The 8,385-nt window shown below is 39.5% G+C and overlaps 2 protein-coding genes across 3 annotated transcripts in view; both read right to left on the bottom strand.

The window, feature by feature from the left end:
- The window catches only part of LOC120566601 (protein diaphanous homolog 1), a 113,222-nt gene extending 107,446 nt beyond the window's left edge, over positions 1-5,776 (bottom strand). For both annotated transcript variants that reach the window (XM_039813132.1, XM_039813131.1), the window contains exon 1: positions 4,920-5,776. In XM_039813132.1, coding sequence (XP_039669066.1) covers positions 4,920-5,018 — 99 coding nt within the window. In that variant the 5' untranslated portion in view covers positions 5,019-5,776. The remainder of the gene's footprint in view (positions 1-4,919) is intronic.
- Positions 5,777-8,114: 2,338 nt separating this feature from the next.
- The window catches only part of LOC120566290, a 2,138-nt gene continuing 1,867 nt past the window's right edge, over positions 8,115-8,385 (bottom strand). The window contains exon 2 of the mRNA XM_039812634.1: positions 8,115-8,385. This exon is cut by the window's right edge and continues 922 nt beyond it. The gene's annotated coding sequence lies outside the window, so the exon portion shown is untranslated.

Consider the following 8,385-nt stretch of genomic DNA (forward strand, 5'->3'; position numbering starts at 1 on the left):
TATTTTTAAAGTCTATGACTGTTACTAATAGATTCTTTTTCCCAGAATACATTTTTTATAAATTTTTTATTAGATAGTGCAGATAGAGAGGAAAGGTGAGACAGTAAGGGGATGACACGCAGCAAAGGGCCGCAGGTCGGATTCAAACCCGGGACGCTGCCAAGGGCTCAGCCTACATGGGGTGCACACTCTACCAGGTGAGCTAGAGGTCGCCCCATTTATTTATTTATTTTTACCAATGATTGACCTAAATATTTTCTGTTTATACGGTACAGCCGACTTCATTATATCCATTTCCAGCCAAACAGAGCAAAATCAGAAAATACATGTTATGTACTCCTTCACAAATTAAAATAAATGTCAGACTGACTGACGTGATGTGCATTCTTTTTAGAAAAGAATTAGTTTTTAGATATGTCTCATGATATATGGTCTCTAAAAATGTATTATTCAACTTTAAAGGGGGACAAAATTGCAATGCGCAATTGTTACGTGCCGTGTTGTTTTGCTGTGTTTTCTGCCTGTGTGTAATTCCCTCCAGGTGTGCCGGTGACGTCACTCCCACAGCTGAAGCTGTTCAGCAGCAATCAGGAGAGACATTAAGTTGCTGCAAAAGGCTGAGCAGGGAGAGAATGGGCTTCAGTGGAAGCCGGTGTGGAGCCAGAGCCTGGAGAGCCAGTGGGGTTTACGTTTGTTTTCGTTGTCATATTCGTCTTCTGATAGGAGATGGTTTTCAATTGTTTTAGTTTGTATAATAAATCTTTTAAGTTAACTTTATAGCGTTTACGACTTTCCTTTGTCTTTCCCCCGGGATTTATTATTTAATTGTTTGCGTCCTCGAATCGCAATACTTCAAGAATTGCAATAAATGAAAATCGCAATACTAATCGAATCTGCACCGGTGTACTGTGAAAGAATCGAATCGATCGGGACAAAAGCATAATGGTCCCTTCCCTATTATTTAGTCATGTTGGCACAAGGTGCCCCCAACATTTTGTAAATGCCCCGATTTTTTCACCCCTGAAAAGTGATTCCAACACCCTGCTTTTGGTCACTTCATAATGTTCCCATGGCAACAGGCGAAAATGGCTGCTCTTGTGTAAAGTAAACTCAACATTTTTCAACTTTCTGCTAAGATATGTGACTTTTTTGCAACAAAAATGCGGGAATTATGAAATCATGCAAGCCCCGCCTTTTTTTGCGCGGAAATTGGCAATTTATGCGGCGAAAGTGCGGCGTATTTGAAAAAATGCGGCCGCTGCATAAATATGCAGACTTTGGCTGATTATGCATTGAATTATGCGATCGCATAATCGCGTTTTTCTGGAGGGACTGAATATATCACAATATGTTTTGTATTAAGACACTACATCTGGGAATCTCTGTGTACTTGGCAATTTGATTTTGATTCAGGGTGCTACAATCCATTTACAAAACAATTCTAAAGGCATTTAAATGTGTTATTTTTTATTGTAAAACCACATTCACGATATCATAATCCAGCCTAAATTGTAGGTTGAGGTTGCATGCATGAGCAAGTTAGCATATTTTCCAACTCTGTGAATATTTAACTAGAGCGACAAATATGCTTAGACACTTGCTTGAGGGATTGCTGTATGGCATCAACTAACAGTTGGTCTTCTTGCAGTTCCAGGAAAAAAAAAAAAAAAAAATGAGTAATGTGCATATGCACATTTGTTTTAATACTGGAAGTTAGATTAAAAAAAAAAAGTTACAAATGACATACTGTATGAGAATAAATATAAGTTTCCAAGTATCAGAATGGGCTATATACTTTACAATTACGGTACAATTCTATGTAAGAAAAGCTATCCTCTGACACAACTTCAAATGTCTGAAAATAATGTTATATAATTCTGGCTAAAAATCTAAACCATGTCATTATCACATTGACTCAAATGACAATATGAAATGCCAATAACTAGTAAATAACCAATGACGCTCTGAGAGAAATGTCCCAGAAGCCCCAGAAGAACATGCTTAACCCTTGTGTTGACTTTGGATCACATTGACCCATTTTCAATTTTTTTTTTATATCATAAAATATGGGACGTAGAAATAAGCGCTGAAAATGTGTAGAAGAAAAATACAATTTAAAACGTTGGAGAAAGCAAAAACAAACTGTGAAAAAAAGGCATCAAAAACGTCGGAAAAAAAGTGTTTTTTTCAAGGTTGACGGGACGACAACACAAGGGTTAAGTAACACAACTTACTCCAAATATTGGGTTATCTTCTCCTTGATAACTAATATTCCTTATCAGGGCCTGAAAAAAATTCCACTTCTACATGAGAGATTTCAGCCAACATTTCACCTGAATAAAACAGATAACCTGCCAAACGCAACAAGATGTCCCAGAGCCAGAATCTGTGATCTACTGTACAATTCACCTTGTATCCCAAACAACTGTCCAAGGCAGTGATCCCTGGCTAATCCACACTGTGTCTGCCTGCTGGGTTGAGCCAGCCTGTCTATGTCAACAGCATTCATGGAGGTTGATCCTTTCTCTCTAGGCCTGAAGAACGCAGATAGCGCTTCAGGGAGCACAATATGACCTGTTTTTGGCTTCAAACTAAATACATGTATCATTCTCAGTAACAGAGGTACCTGTAAGCGCAGCAAATCGTGTTAAGCTTTCCTGTGACGGTTCCATATCTTATATATAGATTTACATTAATAAACATTACAGGGTAATGTTGGGTTAAGTAACATGTAATGCACTGAATTGTGATTGGGGCAGAACATAAATATACTTATTTTGTTGATTTAAAACAAAAGCACAAAAATGTTCATCTTGTCATAAATGCCTAACGCTGCCAACAGCCATAGCATTTGTCTTAATGGCAAACCTAGTAGATGTAAAACTTGATTTATGGTTATGCGTTGAATCTACCCAGTAGGTACGTATAGATACTTACTGCTCTTACTGGTGTATCACAGTGTGTACTTTGTCCATGGCAATCTTCTCATCTTGGACCAAAACGTCCCAGTTAGATAGTAAATGTGGTAAACATATTCATTGTAACCTTTACAATCATGCCCTGAAAGAACCAAGCAGGCCGGCTCTTTTTGCACAATCCAAATTCTTTCAAAACTTCATGGAAATGGAAATTCTTTTATTAGGAACAACCCCTTGAGATGTAGCATCTCGTTTTCGAGGGGAGTCCTTGCCATTTTCAGTGTGTAGCTTGCTAGCTCAGAGTTTGTTGTGGTTTCCCGAAGCAAAGGGGATTTTGAGAATGGCAACACACAGAGAACGGAAGCGGAGGGCAATTATCTGGCATTTATTCTGGAAATGTACTTCCGTTGATCCAGGCTATCACTGGTATGCGTGAGAAGAGGGGGAAAGTGGAGAGTGATGAAATCAAAGAGAAGATAATGACACAGACAAGATAGTTGAGAGAGACAATGTCACACTGTAGATCAAGTACGCCACACATAATTCTACATCCCTTAACTTCTTTCTGAACTCTGACATTGGTTGTAAAAAAAAAAAAAAAAAACTGCCAGAATGGGTTCAAGTTTCAGTTAGTGGTGGACCGAAGTCAAGGACATAGCTCTTCTAAGGTGGGCAGTCTAGCTGTGTACACACACACTTAGGCACAATGACACAGACTCAGGTATAAAGTGTTATCTCAGAACATTGCACAATTGATTTCGGTCTGTGACTCATGTTTACTTATAGCCCTAGCTAAACCTGTGCATACTACTGAAATAATATGCCATTCATTAAATACTTTCTTTATTATCATCTATTACTGTCTCTGTTTTCAAATGCTGAAAAAAGCACAAGACTGGGCAAACATTTACAGTACAACCTGGACACCTTTTCCCTACTCCACTGACTGTGTCTTGTCATCAAAACAATGCCGGGAACCAAGACCACCTACAACCTCCTACCACTACTGCTTGGCATAGTCTACATGCCATTGGGCTCATGCCCCAGTGGTATTATCTACATGAAAAGGTTCTCAACAAAAAGCCTGAACGTGTTCTGTATGTAAATGTGTGTTGTAAGAAACTGTTTGTGTTCATTCCAAAAAGGGCCTGACAACAACCCTCTGAAAGTAGTGTGTGTGTGTGTGTGTGTGTGTGTGTGTGTGTGTGTGTGTGTGTGTGGAGGGGGAGGGGGGGGATTGTTTGCTCAGTGACCAGATGTGTTTTCTGCGCATCTTCTATGGTTACCGTTTGTCAATGTGTACAATATCAGTTTTCACCTGTTGCTAGACATGGCCAAGGAGTTATATTACGCAATGGCTAATGACAGGCATACATACTGGTGACTGTGACTGCTCTGCTTCCATCAAGACACCACACTGAATCACACATGCTGACACATCATAATTAAGCCACCTAGAAAGAATGTGCTAATGCCACTCCTTACAATACAGTTAGGTCATTCATTTGTCACAATTCTATTATGTTTTCATTTTTTTGTGTTTCAAATACAGTCCTCTCTGTACAGAAACATACAACAATCATAACTGAATAACGTTAATTATTGTACAAATGGATGGATATGTATAGTTTTTTTTCAAAATGTTAATAATAAAACCTGGGAGTCATTGTTGTTTGTTGCAATTTGGCAGGACTGCATTAGTTAAGGTTTATTGCACAGTACAAGTCTTCAAAGTTGGATAGCAGCTACCTCCTCTTATGTTGACACTTACTTTGACCTAAATCATAATTCCTACAAGACAACATTTCAAGCTATTTTGACAACTGATGCACAGCTTTAGGGCGTGAAGGTAATTACAGGTATAGTGGCAGTTTGTTGCTTTGTAGCATCACCTGAGAGGAAGAAATTTTAACATCTGTGTAGTTAGGGGGCAACACTTTTGAGCCTACCTAACCAAACAGATCATAAAGGTGCAGCAAGATGAACCTGTGGGATACTCACAAATTTCTTTTTCCCATCTCCATCCTCATAGCTCTTCTTCGATTTCTTGTCCTTCTTGGGACCTGCAGCCGAGGCAGAGCTCCCCGTGTTTGGATCCATATTTATAACTTAATCCGTTTCCTTGCGTGTCAAAATAACCCTGTGTGGCGGTAACGTTAATCTTCCCCCGCACTCAAACGTAAAAAACAAACAAAAGCAAACGTTTCTTCCCACGGTATTTCCTAACTTTGAGAAAAGCCAACTGTTAATTCCCTTTGGCCTAAGCTAGAGCCCTTGCTAACTTAGCTACAATTAGCACAAAGTTGCTAATGATTTGGTAAAAAGCCAACTACCCCGAGCCCTTCGCTAAGCCGCCTGTCTGTATCACTGAAGGAGGGAAATTCAAAGCACAGCCCCAAGTCCTCGGGACGACAAGTACGAAAACAACCTGTTGCGTTTATAAAATACAAACGAGGATTTATTCAACCAGTATCCATATGTGACACAAACCGAAGCTTTAAACAATTTGAACTTTATGTCCCGAAGTATGCGGTAACTGAGCTAACCGTTAGCTTTAGCTATGCTAGCTCGTCTAACTACAGTAGGTAAAGTCTCCGTGGAAAGAAAACAACTCCGCTCTTCCCACTTCCACGAGTTGTTTCGGCGACTACAAAAAGGGCGACGAGTTGGTATTACAGATGACTTGCACCTACTGTGTCTCCTAAATTAGTTTCCATGACTGCTTTCCAAGTTTAGTTAACTTTTTAACCCCTAATGACAGCGGTAAGCGAATACGTCTTTAGCGGTAGAGGAGTCTTCCTGTTCTTCTGACAGTCCGGTCAGAGAGAGCTGGCTGGGGAGGAGCCTGCGCTCTGCAGCTACACCTGAGAGGATTTAGCAGACAGTTCTGCCAACACTGCACAGAGGGATCATCCAGGGGTCATATCGCTCCATGAAAGAGTTAAGTGATCTCCGGTAAAATTAGGACGAGTCTTACTAGGCTACTTGTTGTCCTGGCTCCACAATAGAAGGAACTCCCCTATTGACAAATCTACACATATTCCGTTGCCAACTGAAAATTCATTATTATTGTAAGCAGGGGCGGAGCAGGGGTGGCTTCTGGGGCTCCAGCCCTGAATGTTTTCTCAAAAGCTACACATCTTTAATGGTTTTAAGATAACTTGAACTTTGTGTCACTTCCCCTTAGTCTCTGTGACTGGTAACTTCTATATTAATGGGGAAATGTCGCCATTGATTATGTAGCCTACTGTACTCTACTCCTGCCTAGGCCTATACCAAAAATAGGTTTCAAGGTTAGTGATGCTGTTTACACCAAATTTAGTTACGGTAAATGGAGAAAAAAATCTCCCTGGTGGCATGCCCCAGACCACCCTAGGTTTGAATGTATACAATCTCTGGCTCCACCCCTGATTGTAAGTCTTTTTGGATTAAACGGTCAGCTAAATAACTGTAATGTAATGTAGCTGCTGACTACAGCTATATAAACTGTTCAATTTGTGTTTTCAAGGCATCACTATTCATGAAGTGTGTTTAGAACTAGGCCTACACAGGGAATGACGTAACAATGTAGCTTACTGTGTCATAATTGTGTCATATTCTAGAATCTAAAATCCACAAAGAACTAAATAAACCCACAGAGTTATCAAGTTAACAACTTCTATCAGTTGTTTGAGTTCAACAGTAACCTCTGGTCACACACCCCTATATACTGAAGTTAAACCTGTAGTTTATATGGAAAAAGCCAAGTAGTTTTACAGTTCAGCACTAAAACAGTTAAAGGGAGACAGGGTTTTTGAAGAATATTCTTTTTTTGCTGTTATTTTATTCACTGCATGTAGCCTAGTGTAAAACCTCTATAGGAGAGAATGTATTGCCTGTAGTTAAAAACCATGTGAACTCTTCCACAGCCCTTAATTGCCAGTGTTTTGGTTGTAACCTCACCACATTACAAAAAAGAAAAATCATTTCTCTCAAATGTCTGTCATTGACTCTTAAGTTTATTACACAGGCAATTAATCGTATCTCACATATCTGGAAAAGAATGATTAGGCTGACATACCTAAGCGAGATCTAACTTTTGCAAGTTTTTTACAATGATTATTAATATATATGTATATATAATGTAGGTAATTAGTAACCTTCCCTTATGGAACTAACAAGACCAGTGGTGCTGCTTCATTTCGGTCTCTGTTTTGTGCAGGTGCTTTTTTTATAACTTGTAAATGTGAAGTTTGTGGCTTCCAAGGGCACGTGGACGTATTTTTTGTAATCACACTGTGCAAATATATAATCGAACTTGGGGCGCCACCAAGCGGTGGCAGGCAGGCGCTGCAGTGTCACCAGAGTTAATACAGCATGTTGAGCAATGTACCCCACAGAAGCAATTGTGATGTTTTTGTTCTCTAAAATGATTTATTTGCATTTATTCACTTTGCACTGCGTGGCAGTTAGAGAGGTGGAAAAAAAGAACATTAGATAGGCTAGCCTACAAGGCAATTGCAGAAAATGATTGAATCAAGAAGGCACATATACTGTAGCATATTGTTCTGAATATGCTGACCCAATTCTTAGCGGATTGTCTTCTAACAACAGCATTGAGTTGGTCGGTCATTATAAGTTTAACAATCCAGATGTGGCCTATTGTTCCCCGCTTGTAATGCATTATTTCAGCGCTTCTTTGATTCAGAGATGATTTTGAATACGCACCACAGACAACAACAATATTCACTGTATTTGTATAAGATATTATTTCCAATAGTTGAATTTCAGTGTTTCTCTTACCTCTCAGACGTACATAAACCTGTGCGCTCAAACGACCACACACACAGGCACAGGATTATACAGAGATAGGCTCATCTGTCTGTCTTGGTATGTGAGAGATGTTTCCAACAACAAGATTGGAGAGGATTTGCGCATCAACGGTGGCATTGAAACAGTTTGGTTTATCGCACAGTCTCGACATAAACTTCAGCCTCAAGTCTTCATTCTCCGGGATATTGGCGCTATAAATTGTGGGGGAGAGGTTAATTAAAAGTGAAAGTGTACGGTAAGGCTATAGCAGTACTATGGCACTCGCGAAAATGCCTTGTATTAAATGATTAACAGTTGGCCCTTCACCTCAGAGCTGCAGCAGCATCATTTTCAGCACCGCCATTAATAAACAGATGGATAAACGAAATGACTGCCACTTCAGAATACATTTGAATATCTTTATGTGACGACATAGGCCTACAGTTTGTAATTGAATCTGCATTTTACAGTGGGAAAAAAGGGTGAAAATTATGTGTTGATTACTTCATTTCACCAGACAGGACAGTTAAGTTACAGTCATACAAAATATGTTATATACAATCAACTCTATACTATTTATGTTACCATAAGTCACGTTCCATGAACAAAAACACATTAAAGTGTCAGGGCCAGTGTGGAATACTGTAAATTTGGCCCCAAATAGCAGGCGCCAGGT

The sequence above is a fragment of the Perca fluviatilis genome, chromosome 10, assembly GCF_010015445.1.
Source record: "Perca fluviatilis chromosome 10, GENO_Pfluv_1.0, whole genome shotgun sequence".
Lineage (NCBI taxonomy): Eukaryota > Metazoa > Chordata > Actinopteri > Perciformes > Percidae > Perca > Perca fluviatilis.